At 39.2% G+C, this 19219-nt stretch overlaps 1 protein-coding gene across 6 annotated transcripts in view; it reads right to left on the bottom strand.

Moving 5' to 3' along the window:
- Positions 1-19219, bottom strand: part of PAM (peptidylglycine alpha-amidating monooxygenase) — a 117549-nt gene that overhangs the window by 63280 nt on the left and 35050 nt on the right. For all 6 annotated transcript variants that reach the window (XM_072140103.1, XM_072140127.1, XM_072140135.1 and 3 more), the window contains exons 5-6: positions 15203-15290; positions 3042-3127 (exon numbers count right to left, since the gene is read on the bottom strand). In XM_072140103.1, coding sequence (XP_071996204.1) covers positions 3042-3127; positions 15203-15290 — 174 coding nt within the window. The remainder of the gene's footprint in view (positions 1-3041; positions 3128-15202; positions 15291-19219) is intronic.

The following is a 19219-nucleotide window of genomic DNA, read 5'->3' as shown; positions in this document are numbered from 1 at the left end:
TATATACACGGACAGATTGGATTTTTCTATAAAACTTATGATTTAATAGGATTTATGGTTCCTTAAAGGGGTTTTCCAAAAATCCCGGAAATCCCTCTAGGGGCTGAGGTAATAAATTCCATTTCATTCTATGATGGGAGCCATGGGATCTGCATCAACCAATAAGTGGCATCAATGGTGGAGGGACATCCTGGGGACCACTTAAGACACTGATCGGGTAATATAAAACCAGACCAGGAGGCTTTGCACCGCTGGAATTGGGAGTAGTTTTGGTTGATCCTGCTATGGACCCCAGGGTGTTTTCCAGAATCTGCTTGGGTAAAAGTTCTAATAAGCTCTAATAATTTGGAGATTAGATCTGAAAGAAGCTAACATATATTAAGGGGCAATGTATCCATATTACAGCTGCAAATCTTCTTCTAACTGAGGGGCCATTAACCTGAACTAGCAGCATCGTAGATCTCTAAGGATCTGCCAGTCTGGGTCATTAAGCTGACATTTGGTTGGATTTGCGGCCATAATATGGTCCAGATAATGTCCATTTTATGGATGTATAAATCATAAAAATGTGATTGAGTTGTGCCACTTTATTAGATCCTAAGAGAATTTAGCATCATAAAGTCATTCTGTACATCTTATAATAATTTGCCATGAACTGCAATGGATCCCACTATAGGAAATAAGAAAAAGCCTTAAACATTGATGACTATAATTTACAGTAGAAAAATTTCCATTCAACATTTTACCAATTTGTAAGTGTAGCTACAGGGTTTCCGACAATGTTACTGCACAATGGTTCAAATATGTTTGAAGTACGAAACAAAAAATTTCCGTAATGAAAATCAGACATCATTTACGTTGAAAGATTCTAAGAACTATATAAATATGATGCATCTCATTATATATTTCCAGGAAAAAGTCAGCAACTAGATCACAGTAATGCATCATACATGACATTTACTGACAAAGTTTGCACTATACTTGAAGGAATAGGTCATTAAACTCTGCTTTCTATTCCAAGGGCCTAAAATGATCCTCACATGTTCTGTCTAAAAATGAAAAGAAACCCATCATCAGGTTTTGACCTTATGACAGGTTCCTGCAGCTGTCAAAATCAAAAAGTGTAATTGCCAAAACAGTCTTCAACTCAGAACAGAATATAAAATCTGAAAATTTATCTGGCTCATAACTAATGAGTCTCAGGGGTGGGCACAGAGCGGTCTGAGTCACTGAAGTCACCCTGGTAAACCCTCAACGTATCTCCTAACTCAGCCCCAACACTCCGGCACCGTTCATAACACGCATGTGGGGATACATCAGTCACTGCTCAGCTCTAGACCTGGGCACAGACATGTGAAGTCTGAAACCAAAGAGCAGAACGAACTGTGCATGTGCGGAAGTGGCAGATGACCCATGTTATATAAATATGTGGGAGATTTGAACCCTGTTGGACTTTTATTAGGACGGTGCTATGAACCATCCCCATGATTCATGTAGTTTAGCAATGACTGTTTTGATTTAGCAATGAGACAGGTACATCTACAAAGTTTTTTTTTTTTGCTCCATAGAGCCGAAAACTTGTTTTTTGGGAAAGGACACATTAGATTTGTGTGTCTTGTAATACACAGACATCTGTAATAATTTTTCAAAACTTATGACAGGCAAAGAAGAGGTCCCCGAGGAAAGCAATATTTTGAAGATCAATAAAATAAATTTAGGGATAAAAGCAGCCTTGCGTATTAAAATGACAATGGCTTAAGGTCTGTGAGATGTTTCTTAAGGGCCCCATTCTCTCTTCCGGTCTCTCAACTTCCTGTTCCCTTTCAACATACAGTAAATACCTGTAAGGAAGCTATTGGACCTCGGAAACCTCATAACTGCAGCAATAGGGGATCTTATAGGGGAGTAATGCTTCTTTTATTTTTAACCCACCCTGACCCCTTTTCTCAAAATATATATCCCATTAGATAGTGGATTTAGATGATGCAGTTAAATAAATTGTGAAAACTTTTAACTACTTGCAACGGATATAGTTATGGGAACAAAATGCAATTCTGAATAGTGTACATGTTAATGCTAGCTAAACCTTTTACATGAGATTACATGTGCAGCTGTATTTAACCTAGAACTCATATTAATATATATGTCCTTTCATAGCTCAGTAAGCTCAAAACTCAGGAACAGCAGCGACAGGCTTGTGTTTAGCCAGAGAGATCATTATAGGTCACTTTGTGACGGGCATGGAATACATTTGACAGAACATATCATAACCGCGGTACTCATGTACTCAGAGCTCAGTTTATTGACTTCTAGGACATGAAATAAAAGCTGCGTGCAACCATTGTTCTCCTTTGCTCCAATATGGATAAAGCACCTTTGTAAATGTTTACATTTACAAAAATAGGCTACAGTATTAGGTTACAGCTGTAATACAAACATGTGCCTCCATGGTTACAGACTGCAAACAAACATCGCGTAGTCAGACCCTGCAGTTGTGCGTTTCTGTCTCTCCTATGCTGTTAGTCGTATTATCAGATCGGATAAAAAGTAGAATAAGGGTTCAATGCCTGATGCATTGTAGCAACAACTAGAGATTGACAATATTAGGGGCCTTTTGCACCTCCCAATGCAAACTTTATAAAGACAAACCATCATTACTACAAATTGTTTAGTTTCCAATGGCATTATATCCCCTATTTACACGGTGAGATGTGCCACTGACTACATAAAAGTTGTCTTTGTTGGGCAATCACTATGTACACACAGGCCAAAGATTGGGAACCAGTGCACAAAAATACTGTAATCTCAGTCACTGGATTGTTAGCCTGGGTAAAAGCGACTTTACAAGATCAGACTAAAGGGTATTGTAGTCTACAACCATGGAGAAGTAGGTTACTTGTATTAATGTTAATATAACTGAGATAGCTTGAAAAACTAATTAAATGTAGAATCCATGGAACTATAAGAATGTGTATGCTAAGCTATAGATAGACTTTAGCTGTACAAATGTGTCAATAATAAATAAATAATGAGCACTATACCTTTCGGAAGCTTGGTTGGTGGTGCATTTCTTGCCCAGGCATACATAATACTGGACTTATCTGTGCATGGTCCGGCTCCACAGTCCCTAAGCAAAACATAAAAGTCATTATTTGATTGCAGATGATATATCTGCACATATACATTCATATATATTATAAAGGAAATCTATGGACACTTACTCATAAACCCAGGCACAGTGACTGTGGTAATCTTCTTATATATGTTATCTATGGCCTCCTTCCTTCAAATATCAACCTTAAAAATAATGCTAATGAGTATCATCTATGGTCTGGCTTTACAGACTGTTACACCGTGTCATCCCCCAGGAACATTGGGGAGTCTGTAAAACCAAATCACACGGAGGCCAAGAGGCTATCCCTGTGGGCTCATAAGCTTAATTTTATAAGTTGATTTTGGGAGGAAGGAAGTCAAATATAACATAAGAAAATAAAAAAGACAATAAAATAAGAAATACAATATAAAAAGATTATCACAGTAAGTGCCCCTTGTTTATCATGTTTGATTTTAGAATATTTCCGTTAAAAGGTAAATATCGACAGTAATTAGAAGTCATGTTAAATTGAACCTGTCACCACCTTTTCTCAAATGTCATGTGACCAGTATGACGTCATTGAAGGTCCTTTATCCAGTTACATAAGCAACGTCTACCCCATGTCTGTATCGGATCACATGAAATCACAGCATGCCTCCATGGACCTCTACTCTTTCCCATGCCTCCACGTTTCAGAAGTAACAGGACGTTGGGTGACATCACCCTGGTCACATGACATGAAGTGCCCAATGGTGTAACAGAACTCTCTCTTAATGTTCCACACAGCAGCATGTCCTAGCAATGAGATCTGTCAATCAGAAACAAGGAGGCAGGGCAATGCAAGTAAAATTTCTATGCAGGACTCACTTAGTGTGATTGCATCAGGTTTCATATAAGTTTACAAACTGTTTAACAGTGTAGCCATGGAAAGGGATAAGGGCAATGCTTTTTAATCATAGTTTTGTTGGGTGGGTTAATTTAAATGGCAGGTTCTCTTTAGTATTAGTATTTCTTCCTTCTCGCAATGCTCCAAGAGTAATATGATAAAACAATTATGGTTGTGAGGTTTACAAGTATCTAGAAGGGCAAATATATCTATGACAGCAAACACAGTATAATGAGCTAGACTAGCCCGAAGCATAAAGATCCAGACTAGCCCAAAGCATAAACAGCCAGTGTGAGAAACTTGTCTTGTGATACAATTCCTACTGAAACTATAAGAGTTTATATTATCTTTTATATGCTAGATGTTTTTTTTAAATTTCTGTTTCTATAGAATATGAGCTCATTAGAATGCCATGGCCCCTTAACCTTATGTAACAATAGCGATTCGACGCATTTGGTCCCTAAACACAATGATGTCCTATCTTTCCCTGGAAAATTGTAAATGGACTTCCCGGGAAAACATTGGTGGAAGGTTAGGGGAAAAAAACAGTTTGCCGGTAGAACAGAGCCCTAATGATGGTATCAGCAAACTCATAATATAGCCGTTATTGGAGGAACAATTCCTTAAAGACGTTCCCCTTCTGATCACCTAGTGCTGCTATTGAAGATTCTAACATTTTTTTCTAGAATTTCCTGCAACTGAAGTAAGGGAACACATCAATATCAGCATGGAACAAGACGGATACAAAGAGCCTCAAACTGAGCAATGGCGTCTACTGGCAGAGGATGCCAGCAAGCACAAATAAATTCTCCTCTGATATACATCTCTAATTCATTTATCTGCCTGGAACAATTTTCTGGCTTCTACTTAGAGCCCCCGCCCTCTTTTAATCAAAGCGGTAATTGCATCAGATATTGGCTAACATGCTATTACTACATTCAGTAGATGGCAAAGCTCCAAAGTTTATTTTGCAGTTACCTACAAAGTCACAGCTTTAGTAATATCTGTTGAATCTCTTGGCAAATTTCCCCCGTCTGCTCCAATTTAGGAATAACATAAACAGACGCATTTAAAACATCGGAAAACTAAAGGGAATGATTTACGGGGAGAGAGATTACAAGTGGGATTCTAACGGCATCAATGAAACGAGGCGTCATGTGCTAGACTGTGTTACTAAACAAGTCTAATGAAAATTACCATAGTGATTAACATGTCGGTACAATGGCTTATCACAGGATGGGAAGAAGCCATCGTGGGAATAAAGGATTTATATACAGATGGCAACTAAATAAATCAGGAGGTTATTGGCCTTGTGTGCAGTCAAATCTTACTTTTAGTTTTAATTATTATTTTACATGAATTTCCCAATCATTGAAAAATATCTGGAAATAAAATAAACTCCTTTTAAGAATTGTAATATTCTACTCAGTCTGAATGTTTTACCAAAAAATAATATACAATATATAATTAGGAGAATATACTCACCTCTCTCCCTACTCCCACTCATCCATGGCACCGCTTGTCACTGCGGGGTCTCTGTATATTGAGGCTTTGCACCACTTATAAAACAGGGATTGAGAGCTGAATGGTGCTAAATCTATGCTAAATATATGAAAATACCATCTGCAACTGTGCAAGCTGCGTCACCAATAGTAGCTCCGTGGAGAATATATTAAAGTGAATATAGTGGGTTGTGGGCTGACACAACTACGCACGGTGAGCGTACATCTCTGTATACATAGACCGGAGGCGCTGCGGCTGAATGCAAGCACCAGAGGAGGTGAGTATATGCTTTTTATTACTTTGTATACAAAGGTTGGTACCGAGAACCGCGACTTAACAGGACCTTTCAACCGTTTTATGTCTTTGGAGTTCTTCTGTAGTCAGTGGCTTTGGCCCTAGATAAATATGTGGGTTGCTTTCGAAAAGTAGCAAAAAAACCCCATCAAAAGTCCCAGCTTGGACAACTATGGGGACTGGCATAAACTTGCGCCTAAACAGAAATTTGCTGCATTTCGCAAATAATGAATTCAGCCGTATTGTGAAAACTAGTCTATGCAAATAATGAAATTGGCACAAACAGGGTCTATGTCAAAGTGACTTTGCAGTGTCCTATGTTCATTTGGTGCAATGAAAACAGCATTTGTACCACAACTGTGTGAAAACAATGCCAAACGTAGACAAAAAGCCCAATGATAAATTAGCGCCTTTAAAAACATATATATTAAAAAATCATATTCCTGGACAACCCCTGTAAGAGCTGCAAACCAATGATGGAGATCATTAAAGTAACTACAGGTTATTGTTTTTGCAAAAATACTAAATGACCTTTGTAAACACTTATTAAAATATCAAAGGTCATATTTTCCACTCCGTTCTCTCAACATTCAGCATCACTTTCTCTCCCCACCAATCATACAGCTCAACGGCAATAAAGGAGAGGCTATTGGAAGATTCTCTATAAAATCGAGGGATTATTTGAGACTAACTTGTTTGTAAAGAGTTATTGTATTTGAAAAAGTTATCTATATGGTAGTTATTGAGACGGGACAGAGCAGGCACTGGAAGATGATCCAGCCATAATAGAGAACTCATGGGTGGGGTTTCTGATGGCTGAAAGTTCTTACGTTCCTGGTTGTACCCACTACCAGCTTTATTAGGCAAAAGACTGTCAACACTTAGGGGCTCATTTAGCAAGGGTCGTGCTGCTCACTTTCGTACAGACTGTGCGCCTTTTTCCTGGGATTACCCAGTTTGCACAGGTATTTAACTAGTGTCTGTGCTGGGATTTTGCAACACAAATTGGGGGCGTGCCATCAGACAATACAACTGATTTGGACTGAGCGCGGGATTTAACTTTCAAATTGTGTCGCAAGCCCAAGACCTAACATGCACCACTAAAAAGATGGTGAACTCTGTCGGACCTGAGCGGGAAACCGACACATCCAGGATATCGGGTGCATGATCTAAGGGAATTGCGGTGGAGTGCATTATCGTCGGACAATGCACTTTCAGTGAACTCCTGCAGCCGGCAAAGTAAATGACCCCCTTAGTTTGGTATAGATAAAGCAGTGCACAAAGAGTTGAACAAGATGGAGAAGATTCCTGTGACATAGGACATTCTGTTATAACAACAAATCGTATGGATTAAAATAAAGATTAATAATAAGTAGCAATACAGAAGGGGGTTTTGATCTGTTTTACAGAATTGTGAGCTGTCGTTACAAGGAGCGACTCATAATCCATCCTGCACAGACCTCAGCACCAAATATCATCCTTTAACTATACAGAGGCAAGTCGATTTTTTTACATGAAACAACTCTAGTGTGCCAAGGTCATCAATATTGCTGCCGCACTTCATTCACTTCTAAAGAATCTGAAAACTGTGGGAAGTACATCAACGATCTTGGCATTAACGTTGAACTGATCTGGCTTAATCCCCCTTTATCTGAAGATTACCGTGACGGGATGAGCCTACAGCATGGATCCGGCTCCTCTTTGAACTTTTTTTTTCTATAAGCACATCAGTATTAAAATCATAAGCCTCATCCAGTCTGGGAAGCCTGATAAAAGATTTAAATATGGTGTTTTATGGTTTTCTTCTTTTAACAGTTTACATTCAATAACCGATTTCAACGCTACTAAATTCTGCAGATTATATTACATTTCAACACTACTAAATTCTGCAGATTACAAAATGATCCTGAAGACAACCATTTTGGATATATAGGTGGTCATACACAGAAATACAGTGACATCAGAGACTGTGGGGGGAATGGGGAATTAAGACTGGTGGATTTTGTTGCTACAGTCTTTTTTAGGTTTTTTGGTGGAGACTATAGTGAATATGGTGGGCCGACACGTTCTCCGCCCTCTCCGCCCTGTCTCTACCCCGACACACCCATTGTGACATGCAGGTCAGTGAGGGAAATTCATATGGTTTCTCGGCCAGAAAACTGGCGGAGAACCAATAATGAATCTACCCCGGGGAGCACAGTCAGAATAACAAAAGCATAGCCAAGATAACATAGTACCGTTTATACTTGTGTATAAGCAAAGTTTTTCAGCATAAAAAATGTGCTGAAAAACCTCACGTCGGCGTATACACGAGTCAATTAAAAAAAAAAAAAAAAAAACTTAATACTCACCCTCCGGCGCCCGGATCCTTGGCACGGTTCCCGGTGGCAATTCTTCTTTCTTCTCTAGCCGGCAGAGTCGCTTCTATGCGATCTGCCAGCAGGTGCACACTCTAATGAGTCGGTGTTGCCACTGATGACACAAGAGAGAAGAGGAGCCGCACCGAGCTTCGGGGGGTGAGTGAGTATTGCCGGAAGGTGAGTATTACGTTTATATTTTTTTATGTGCTTGGTAAACAGGGGGCTGGCTGGCTGTATACTACAGGGGGCTGGCCGGCTGTATGCTACAGGGGGCTGGCTGGCTGTATGCTACAGGGGGCTGGCTGTATACTACACTACTTAACACCTTGAAAGTTGAAGGGTTATTTTCAAAGTGTAAATTTAGCCTTATCCTTCATAAGGACCTTTCTCTGTCTCCAATAACTACCTACATACTTAAAGCAAAAAGGTCGCAAGGAATGTCTCCCTCATCCAGCTTCCTCACCCCTCTGTACTTCATGTCATGTGCATTGAGCAGGCAGGGAAGAAAGAAAGATGGTGTGCAATAGAGGAAGAATGAAAGAGGAAATACAGGTACATAGGCTGCTGCACCTGTGCCCCCCCTCCTCTGGGGCTATGCTTGCAGGGAGCCAGGTAATGTGAAATAAAGTTCTGTAAAGTACTGAAATGATTCAATGCTGACAAAAAGCATTATGAAAATCAGCACAGCAAAAACTATTAGAACTGGTCACAGGCTAAAAATGACATCCTGGTGGCAGGTTCCCTTAAACTAATCACATTTTCTGGCCCCCACTGCAATTAGTGTGATTAGTTTCAATTGTTAGGTTAATTAGGCTCTCCACCGTCAGATGGGAGATCCTAGAATGAGAACACAGCATCCCAGACCTTGCAGTATAGGAAAGTAGAGAAGAAATTCCATATATCAGTAAATCCAACCCTATTAAACAGTGCAAAGTTTTTAAGTTAGCAGGGAGTGGCTAAAACAACCTTTTTATGGATTATAATGGAGTATACTATGATCCGTAGATTGATTCAGAATGACATATGCCACATGTGTGTACTTGTGCCATGTAGTGATCCCTGGCCTAGAACCCTGACCACATCATGTAGTAGGTAGAGTGACCTGCATGTGTATGGAAACTTTGGATTGCATCAAGTTTAGCGGTCAGGACACTGGTGGAAAATGCCATATTTTGTTGCCATTATGGCTTACACTTTATCGCTCCTCGACGTCTGCTCAGCGCTTTACCGTCCTTCTGTTGCAGTCAATGCCGTGGAGAATTGACATTTTTAAAAGATAACAGCTAATTTCGCACACCAGAGAGACTGGGTAAATTGTCTTTCTAACACAAACCAGCGGGATGATAACTAAATGCAAAACTGAAATACTGTATAATTATGTGGATATGATTTTGTTCTGTTCTGTAAAGTTATTAAAAAATGTGTAAATGTTTCATTGGATTTGAATTTTATCTACAGAAAAAAAAATAAATCAGGACATCTACAAGTATATAGACCCTTAGGCTATCTGAACACTTAGTATTAATTTTATGCCACAATTTAGGTACATATCAGATTTAGGTCCATATGTAGGGGCACTGTTATTAAAGAGCATTGATCACCTATTCTGAAATCAGCACAGCTTGATAAAATACATTTCAATTGGTAACATTGACCTGGCCAACTACATATAATCTTATTTAAGGCACAACATACTTTGAAAATAAGATTTTTTTGAGAGGTTTTTTATTAATATTTTATGAGGAAAGCAATTACAGGCAGTGCCAGACTTATGAACAGATGACGGATAGTAACAAATGGACCGCTCTGTCCACTGTGACCTCTGGTGAAGCTCTCTGGATACTGGCAATTTGCTGTACTTTGACCCCAGGCTGCAATGGTCAACACTTAGTAAAGATCTCTAAACTCTATTGTTTATTCTAGTTCACATGACATCCCAAGATTGTGAAAATACTGTGTCTGTAGTTACACTTACAAAATATACCAGTTCCAATTTACATTCAACTTGTATGTAACCCGAGCACAGCCTGTATTCAATAGAAAAGTCAAATCTGGAGAGGCGACAGGTTTTCTTTAGAGGGAACCCGTCACCACATTTTTACAAACACAGCTAGTGATCGTTAAAAGGGCTCCTATGGGAACCTAACTGGTATCTTTCTTTTAGCTAAAAATTGTTTTGCTTACACCCCATAAATCAACTTTAAATTATATTGCCTGGCATCAGAGGAGGCATGTCCTGCCAAGCCAGCCCCTCCCATCTACTCTTGTCAGCATGTCATGAGACCAGGGTGATGTCATCTAAGGTCCTTGACCCAGTTACATTTTGAACGCCTATCTCATGTATGTATCTGATCACATGAAATCACAGCATGCCTCCATGAACTTCTACTCTTCCCCATGGAAGCCTCCATGGAGCCTTCTGTGATTTCATGTGATCAGATACACACGTGGGGCAGACGTTTAAAATGGAACAGGACTTGGGTGACATCACCCTGGTCACATGATATCAAGTTTCCAGTGGTGTAACAGAACTCTCTCTCAATGTTCCACAAAGCAGCATGTCCTAGCCATGAGATCTGTCAATCAGGAACAAGGAGGCAGGGTAATGCAAGTAAAATGTAATATGTAGCCGGTTTCCATTGCTTATATGACAACCGTTTAATACTGGGCTCCAACTTAGCAGAGCTGGACCATATATTTCTGTAAATGTTGGATTGTTTTTGTCCTCTAGTCGCTCCCAAAGAGCGTTGTTTGTAAAATTATTCATTTTGGGTGGGTTAATTTAAATGGCAAGTTCTCTTTAATCAGACAACAATGTTATTCAATCATTTCCAATGGTATTTCTTCCTTCTCACAATTCTCTCCAAGAGTAATGTGAGGAACCGTAAAAACTATTAGGATTGTGAAGTTTGCAAGCCTCTAGAAGGGCAAATATATTTATGGCAACACACACAGTACAATGAACTAGACTAGCCCAAAGCATAACGATCCAGACTAGCCCAAAGCATAAACAGCCAGTGTGAGAAACTTGTAGTATGATATAACTCCTATTGAAACTATGAGAGTTTATATTATCTTTTATATACTAGATTTTTTTTTAATTTCTGTTTCTAAAGAATATGAGCTCATTCGGATGCAATGGCCGCTTTACCCTACGGAACAATGGGAATGCTGTGGTTTCTTGTGATTATATACATACATGGGGTAGACATTTCAAATGTAACAGGCTGATATCACCCTGGTCACCTGACATGAAGTGCCCACTCATTTACAGAGTTCTCTCTCAATGTTCCACACAGCAGCATAGCCTAGCAGTGAGACCTGTCTATCAGGAATAAGGAAGCAGGGCAGCGAAGTGAACATTGTATATACCGGACCGCATAACAAATAAAGTCCTTTTAGACTCTTCATAACTAGTAAAACACTGGAGGAAAAAGGCCATTTCACATCTCTGTTATATCTTCAGTTATTTGTAACCATAAGTGTTGTTTTTGCTCACAAAAAAAACTTAAAACAGGAATGTGCCCTTTCTGTGGTTAGATTACAAGAACCGAAAACTACACCAGGATTGTTATAGTGATATACGATGCAAGGAGTCCCTGCTTCCCAGTGGAAAAACAACGCTGTGTGCTCCTTACTATGATGCTTGAAATTCGGTCCCCAGCAAATTGCTTGATCCATGAAATCCAGCCACCACAAGGTATGGGATTCACGCACCAAGCACATTCATCCGTATTTAGCCTACCGGATACAAAGAACTTCTATAAAGGAGTTGTGAACCCGCCTTAACCTTTGATTTAGTAATAAAATACAGTAGTACTATATACAATATTCCTTGCACGGAGGAAGCATAATAATCTTTTCCCAGTAGACATAGCAAGTGTTTGTTTTTCCAGCTAGAAGTTCAGGACACTTTGTCTTTCAAGCATCACATTTCAATCAGTGCGCCAGAGGCATAAATAAGGGGCGAGACCCACTTCGAATAAACATTGAAATCTGAACGGGAAAGTAATTTGCATTATTGAGGTTAAAGAGAAATATTCCCCAGGGGAAGCCGGTTAGCACTAGGACGCATCACGCTGCTATCAGTGCGGTAGAGCAGTCCACGTCACTGGCTTTCACACACTGTTAATCAGACTATATAGGCATAACCCAATTAAGAGCAGTGATGATGCCAGGACGAAGTATTACTAATGGATTAACCTTTTAGTGGGTTCAATATTGCTTGTGTAAACACTATTCATTTGCATATAGCTCATCCATATTAAAATAGTCATTCTAAATGTCAATAAATAATGCATACTATGGTTACGTTCATATACAGAATGAATAGGAAGGGATACAACCGTATACATAACTCAAGATTATAAACAGGGACCATAAAGAAGCCCAAGAAGGTAATTTACTAAGTGCAGACACAAAGCGCCGCCTGCGGAGACAAGCTCATACATCATCACTCGCACCAAGTTATGAGCTCATTTGTGTCCACCCAATGAAGCGAAGACAACATGGACAGATTCATGCGTTTACATTCACAGGTCTTAAGGGAACAGCATGTCCTTATAAAAAGAGAGATGGTTATACCACAGGCAGGAATAAAACAGCAGCCGCTTATGAACATCAGCCCAATAGTCATTACTCCAAAACGGTTCTACATTTTATATGTATGATAATGCAAGGGTTTATAGATTGTCAAATGACAAAATCAATTAATAAATAATGCAGTAATATGCGCTTTGACCCTTTTGCAGGGTTTTCTTTCAAATTGCCGTATCAACTTTATGTATAAGCTACCCCATTCTTAAAGGGAACCTGTCACCACATTTCCTATACAGTTTTATTAATAGACACCCTTCTTTTAGCTAAAAATTGTTTCGCTTACATCCTCATAAATCACCTTATATTACCTGGCATCAGAGGGGGCATGTCCTGCTCAGCCAGCCCCTCCCATCTAATATTCCCCATGCCTTATGCCTCCTTATTGGTCACAGTTCATGTCATGTGACCAGAGTCACATAGTCTCAGGTCCTCTAGCTTCTTAATAATAGCAACCTGTACCCCATGCATATATCTGACCACATGAAGTCACAGTAGCCTCCATGAACCTTTACTCCTCTCCTTTCTCCATGGAGGCTGCTGTGATTTCATGTAATCACATGCATGGTGTACAGTTTGCTATTCTTAGAAGGCTAAAGGACCAGCGATTAGATCACTGATCACATGTCATGAATGTAACACAAGGCACCATGTAAAGAAATTCAAGCACTAATTGTTGTGAAAAAACTGGCAATGTGCCGCTGCCGGAATGCCATTGCCATCTATGGGGACGTATATGCAGCTGCATATACATTTCCACAGACGGCCGTCTAAATGTACCCTCAGTCTCACCCTAGTCTGCACTACCTGTAATCTCGGCAGCAGTGAGCACACTGTGGGAGTGGGGAAGTGCTCATTCAGAATGTAACAGTCTATGCAACTTGAGCATGGAGGGGCTTTGGTAACATGCCCATAGCCGTTCTGATTCATTAGCATAATTTTAAAAGTTGATTTTAGAGGCCACAGATCACAAATACAAGAAGATTACCACAGTGATGCACAGGGGTGCATCCTTTGGCTTTCCCCTGATCTGCCCAGCGTCTGTCCATGATGTTTTCGGGTGAGTGTGCAATGGTATTTTGATATACATTTTGTTCTAACACTGGATGGTACCACCAGTGTTGTGCATGGTTCATATTTTCCTCACTGCACTATTGCCACTTTTGCCCTATGTATTTGAGTCTAATACTTTGACCATATTACCTTGATCTACAACTATATTATTTGGACTCTGGACTAATAGGGGTAGCCATTGGTCTCCTGTGTTGCCCTTTTTCCATCTGGGGCCACTTGTGTCCCTCATATACTGTATTTACATTCTTTTCCCATTTGAGGATTATATATTTTGGATCTATGTATTTTCAATAAAGAATATTATATTTTTTATATATTGGTGTTTATTGCCACTCTGGTTCCTTTTGGTACCACAGTGATGATGCCTGGATCTAGGATTTTGATGGTAGATTTTCAACAGTGGCTGGTAACGGATGCCATGCAATAGTATCCATCTCCAGTGGTATATACATTAAGGACCTTATCTATTATGCAGAGAAAACCAAAACGTAGGGTGGAAAAAAACTTGCATTTGAGCATTGTAACCTGCCAGCTGCACTTCTGTCTTCAGACTCAAATTTCCTATGTACTCTCCACAGAAAGCAAACTCAAGTGGCTGAAATGACGGTGTTAAAATGTCCAGTTGAGGGAAAAGTGAAAATTTCGGCATTGTGAACCCCACATTTACCAAGGTCTCTAACATATAACTCTGAAATGACTAAAGTTTTATGAAATGATATTTACATGGTATAAATGGTAGTAGAAGTCTAGAAATGCCTGAGGTGCATAGAATTTAGTGGAATGGAAGTGATAATTCTGGATCTTTCTAGCAGCCTCACAAAAACTACATTTCCGAGAAATGATTCATTATAAAAGAAAACTTCCTAAATAATAAATACAGCGATCCACAAAGAGAATATTCCTTCTCTATATTTACAGATGGAGACCACGGAGGAGCTGACATGGTGACAAACCTGACAAGAGGAGGTCACGCTATATTGCTTGTCACTTCTAAATTAGCTTATCCGCAAGTGACAATTTATTGTCACTTTGTTATTAACAGGACAAACCAATAAGGCAGCAATAGTTGTCAGATGATATAATAAAGTGCCAAACAATAAGGAGGAGGATCTCAAAAATGGTGACTGCTGATGGAATAGCAAAAGAAGTAATAATAAAGAAAGAGAAGATTTTGTTTTATCATTTATTCCTTTTATAAGTTTGCTTTCAACAGTATTTACTAAGTTATCATCATTATCCAACCACCCACGACAATATTATTAATGATGATATAATTAGACCCTTACCATTTACAGATCAGTGAAGACAACAGATTCATTGATAAGAAAATTAAATCTTGGGAAAATTTGAATCACATTTTGCATCCAAAATGTTGGAAGTTGAGAGATCACCTACCAGTATTCTTCGTTGGAAGCAGGGGAGCCGCATCCGAACAGGAGCATGTGATGTGTGGTATCCATATTGGCATGAGGCCTGAAGTCCACTAGGATAAAAAGAACAATATATTACTCAATAAGAATAGCGTTGCATTTCATTGACATACTAACGAGTCCAGCACCAGTCACACAACCTGACAAAGGCCACCAGATAATCCCATTATTTCTGTCAATGTAAATATTTATGAAACTAAAATGAATACACAAGACATTCCCTTTAAAGTGTGCAACATATTTTTCTAATCATTGATGTACTTTTGTAGAACTCAAGCCCTTACAAATCAAAGAGTTCACATAGGTCTTACTAGACCAAATGCGTCTCATTATTCCCTTTGTCTCGAACATTCATGTTTTGTTCCAGTAACAAAAATTGCTTAAAAGAACATATTTACTAATATCCCAATGCCACCGTCACCAGGCCTTATGTTCTCATCAGGGTGAAAAGCGTACTGGCAAAACATCCTATGGCTACCCATATCTTTCGTCATGAAGGAGTTGAGATAATAGCAAAAATAAAACACTGTAAGGAACAGGTATAAACAGGTATAAGACTCATTTCACCATTTTCACCAAATTCAACTCTTTGGATCTTTTAACTGTTGCTTTTCCATGGATTTTGGCGCATTTCGAATTTCTGAAGCCACCACAGTTCCCATGTGATCATGATTGTTACTTTGGCATCCAGTGTGCTAGTGAGGCTCTCTAGTGTCAGGTGGGTGGTACCAGGCTGTCCATCTCAGGACATCCCATCTAACAGTAGAGAGCCTACTGTGCAAATAATGGCACAGATTGCTCAGGAATGTTGAGTGTGAGAGGAATATGTCCAATTGTTGAAAAATCACAGGAGCGCGACCGATTGCAAGATCTATAATATATGTAACAATATAGATGATACTCCCCTCACTGATCCCGCTAGTTGAATATACTTTTTTGTCCTATGCTGGTTTCTACCTCAAATCATGAAACCCTATAGGTCTCCAGGTAATTGACTACAGTGGTGACCAAACACAGCCACTAATTCTGTATAAAAGCCTATATGAAGAAGAAGTAGGGAGTTGAACCCAGATAGAGGTCCCAAGTGTTCGATCAATTGCAGAAGATGATTGATGTGTCTCTTAGCACAGTCGCGATTGCTATAGTCAATAAGTGAAGAATAGGACTTCACTTATTTGACATTGCAGGCATATCAGAGGATGCAAGAGGTGGCCAATGGTGTGTATAGTGTTTTCACATCTGCCTGCAGGGTCCAAAAAAGAATATAGAAATCTTATTCCTGTTTTGGGTGTATTATATCCCTTAATATTATTAACATATTATGTGACAGAGCAGGACCAGCCATCAGAGTGAGATCCCAAAATCTATAAACTAATTGGATACTCTATGACTATATAGCTATATTTAGGGAAATTCAGTTAAAGGGTTGTTCCACAAATTATAAATGATCAGTTATCAACTGTGTGACAACTGCTCCATTTTAACTAGGGGAAAAGGAGCTACATTTCCATTTTGTATTCGCCTAGAAGTTAGATCCCCAGTGACTATATGGTTCAAATCACCTATCCTATGAAAAGGGTGGATAATTGTAATTTATATGGCCTGTCCCTTTGAGGTCTAGGCCACGCTGGTAGGATCTTTTCTTCTATAATAATTCCAGTGCACTACAGGGAAACATTCTTTTCATGTTAAAACATAAGGTTCAAGTTGACCCAAAACTTGAAGAATAAACCCAAAGATATATACTATTAATTTTGCTTTGGTCATTATTTAGAAAAAAAAAAACTATGATAAACCTTTATAAATGTTTTAGATTTACTTGACTTCCTGGAATACCAGATAACTAGCATGCAATGTTTATCAACATTTAGAAATACTGAAAACACAAAACTACAGATGGTTATTACTAATTAAACACTATCATTTTCACCACCAGAAATCCTAGGGTAGACCTCATCTCTATGAACACAAATTAATGTGCAGTGCACAGTGACAGATCTAAAACAAAGACAATATGAACAATGCTTGGCAGAAAATAGCTGTCTCCAGTAACACAACAGATATGAAATCTAAATATAGTACTTCCAACGTCGTAACCAGAAACAAAAGCAATGCATGCCATGTGAATACAAGGGAAGACCGTCTGGTTTAGGCTCTTTTATTCTGTACAGCACAAAAATTGGTTTATATGACTTTTATAACATTTCATCGAGTTGCCCTACCAAGGTGACTGACAATGAGAGCACAACTAGAGACAACTCGTACTCAATTATGTGGAATGAGTTGCAGCAAAACAAGGCAGAGTCAACTTTACATAATACAAGTATTGAAAAACCCACAGACTTAACATTATATTTGTCTCCCGAATACTTAATAGGTCCCCCCCCCCTCGCTTGTGGTTTCATCCCGATTTCCTTTATATACTTTTTTTTATTGAGTCATGATTCAAACATACAATAGTAAATGCCAGACTCATTCTACATACAAAAGCATTACAGACTTTATTTTCAACATAACAGAGAAGTGAATATGAACTTTCTAACAATATAGCAAATGGTATCACAGAGAATGTGGTCATTTCTGATATGTGTGGACCAGTGTAAGATTTAGGAGGGAAAAATATAAAGGGAAGTATCAGAAACATTGATTGGACAGAAGGAACTAGAGTTGAATTCTGGTTTCAAAAATTTACCCCTTTGATTCTATACCTGGCATCCCATGTAGTGAAGAGAGTATTGAGGGTGCAGCCACATGTTTTTTAGATGCTGTTTTTGATGCCAAAAAGCAGGTTTGGATCATAATGGGTCAGGACTTATTATTAAGAAGTGCTGCTCCTCATTTATTCTCACTCCCCTCCTGGTTTGGGAAACAAAAACTGCATCTGAGAAACTGAACATATGGACGCACACTCAGGGTCTTGTTTCGGAGTTCTTTACAATGATGAATTAACATATCTTGAAGAGCTTGCGTAAATGCTTCTTTCCATTAGGTCCATGAAAAGTCCATGTCAAGAGCCTGCTCCCATTTTGTTACATTGGTTTCCATTCTGGAAATAGTTGGTGTAAATGAACCAATCCCTTTTTAAATAAGATGTCTAATGGGGATTATATTCCATCACCTGGATAGGGATTTGAATGAAGCTCATAGGAGAGCTGGATTGGCAAGTAGCGTTTTCCAGGCCTGGATTGGGCCGCTTTACTAGGAGCTTTGTTGTGGGGAAGGGGGGGGGGGGACGGATTTTGGGACATAAGGTGTGAGCTAACACCAAGTGTAACAGAGGTCAGTTATTAGTGAGAGTTTTCTCAATTAGTGGCCAATGATAGGCATGAATATATACCCACCGGGAATGTATTTGTTGTAGTAGGAAAGCTGTTGTATATCTCTAGAGCAGTGGTTCTCAACCTTTCTAATACTGTGACCCCGCAATACAGTTCCTCATGTTGCAGTGACCCCAAACCATGTTCAAGAATATTGTATTCGTGCCAAAAAATGCAATAAAATCGTGGCTTAGATGGTTTTAGGAGACCCCTGTGTTTTAATCGTTCGACCCCCGCCGGGGTCGCGACCCACAGGTTGAGAACCACTGCTCTAGAGATTAGGTACCCCTAAACCTCCTCTGGTTCTGTGTAAAGAATTGCCCTCCATATAAAAGAAGAACATCTGTTTATCTGGCAGTAAAAGCATTTTTTAGATTACTCCCCATCCATGGGAGTAAGTTAGTTTAAGGCATACTGGTCCTTTTGAAGGGAAGAAAGAAGGGAGAACATATACATTTATGCCCAGTGTTTAAAGGGGTTGGAAAGTTTAATGCCTAGGTAGGCCGATTGCTTCTGCTTCCCATTGGAAGGGGAAGTCTTGCGATATATATGAGATATAGTCTCTTCTTTTTAAATTCTGTAAAATATTGTAGTATTTGATTTGACACCTGAGTTCCTAGGTGTTTCTTCTGCTTCACTCAGGGTTATAGGAGGCGAAGTGCACC

This window comes from Engystomops pustulosus, chromosome 1 (assembly GCF_040894005.1).
Source record: "Engystomops pustulosus chromosome 1, aEngPut4.maternal, whole genome shotgun sequence".
NCBI lineage: Eukaryota > Metazoa > Chordata > Amphibia > Anura > Leptodactylidae > Engystomops > Engystomops pustulosus.
This window is presented reverse-complemented; position numbering and strand designations above follow the sequence as displayed.